This window comes from Teleopsis dalmanni, chromosome 2, assembly GCF_002237135.1.
Source record: "Teleopsis dalmanni isolate 2A chromosome 2, ASM223713v2, whole genome shotgun sequence".
Taxonomy (NCBI): Eukaryota; Metazoa; Arthropoda; class Insecta; order Diptera; family Diopsidae; genus Teleopsis; species Teleopsis dalmanni.
The window spans coordinates 101,715,919-101,717,476 of record NC_051847.1 but is presented as its reverse complement, the minus strand read 5'-3'; the positions used below and the strand labels follow the sequence as shown (position 1 = coordinate 101,717,476).

General features: G+C 29.4%; 1 protein-coding gene across 1 annotated transcript in view; it reads left to right on the top strand.

Annotated features, from left to right (window-relative positions):
- Positions 1–1,159, top strand: part of LOC119675214 — a gene marked incomplete at its 3' end in the record, with an annotated part of 1,550 nt that extends 391 nt beyond the window's left edge. The window contains exons 2-3 of the mRNA XM_038086403.1: positions 223–533; positions 585–1,159. Of these exons, the coding sequence (XP_037942331.1) occupies positions 223–533; positions 585–1,159 (886 nt within the window). The remainder of the gene's footprint in view (positions 1–222; positions 534–584) is intronic.
- Positions 1,160–1,558: the final 399 nt, after the last annotated feature.

Sequence of the window (1,558 nt, the reverse complement as noted above, 5' to 3'; positions counted from 1 at the left end):
TTTCTCAGAACTAACGAGTTATTTGCCGTCCATTCTCGGACGATTGAGCTTAATTAGCGATAACAGATGTTATTTATCAAAAACTATTGTATATATTTTATATATACAATATATTTTATTATATATTGTATATGTAGTATATTTTTTATCCTTTCTAGCCAAGTTTCATATATTTTATTTTATACTATAAGATATATTAATTTTACCATTTTTTTATTTTAGTTTTCGTATTGATAATACGGATCATATTATAGACGTTAATAAAGGAAATTTAGCTTTTGAATTCGACCAAGTACACATAATTTGTCCAGTATATGAACCCGGCACATATGAGAATGAAACAGAAAAGTACATTATATATAATGTTTCAAAAGTTGAATATGAAACATGTCGAATAACAAATGCTGATCCAAGGGTTATAGCAATATGTGATAAGCCACAAAAATTAATGTTTTTTACTATAACGTTTCGCCCATTTACTCCACAACCTGGAGGTTTGGAGTTCCTTCCTGGAAATGATTACTATTTTATTTGTAAGTTAAATCTGTGTGTAGTCTGATTTTTACTAAATGATTTATTTTTAGCAACTTCATCAAAAGACGATCTTTATCGAAGAATAGGTGGGAGATGCTCTACAAACAACATGAAAGTCGTTTTTAAAGTTTGCTGTGCATCAGAAGAAAACAATAAAACAAGCACTTCCTTTAATCATAATCCCGGCTTAGGTGGATTTAATCACAGTGATCATGGTAATACTCTTGCTGGAAAAATTGATGTTGATTTAAATAGTCCAACGCATATTAATCAACCTAACGTAAATAATATAAATAATGTGCACGCAGGTGTTGGAAATATTGGGAATATACCATTTAAGACTATAAGTGGTCCGACTGCTACTGCCATAAATACAAATATAGATCATTTTAATCGTATACCTATGCAACCCAACGGTGTTAATGTTATTAGTAATAATAATGGTGTAGGAAGTTTGGGCAACAGCGGTATTTTGCTGTCTCCAAATCATGGAACAATAAATATGATACCTTCAAGTGGAAATGGAGTGATTCCATATCAAGGACAAATCGGACAGACAGGTATAAGAATTAATAATATACCACCAAACCACCATCCCTCTATTAAAAACAGCAATAATAACAACGGTAAGTTTATTAAAATTAATTCTTACTCAACACAAAAATAAAAATGTGTTAGATTTATGTTATTAATTTAGTCTGAACATTTAACATTATGTTAAACTTAACTAATATATCCTAATGTTGTAGAGTTTAAGTTGCACAAGAATTTATTATTCAAATAGTGGGTGATTGTCAGAGTAAATCTTTTTTGGTTTACTGATTGTCGTCGGATGCATGGTTATAGCGTTAAAATTCTTACAGTGGTTTTTCTGCGACATAATATATTTTTAATTTTTTGTACAGCTGTAGATTCGTTTGTTTGGTTTATAATTAGAGTAGCTTATTTTTAAATTTTTTATTGTAAAAAACTAACAAAACTTCAAAGTCAGAAATAGCCATAGCCATAGTATACCATAGCTTTA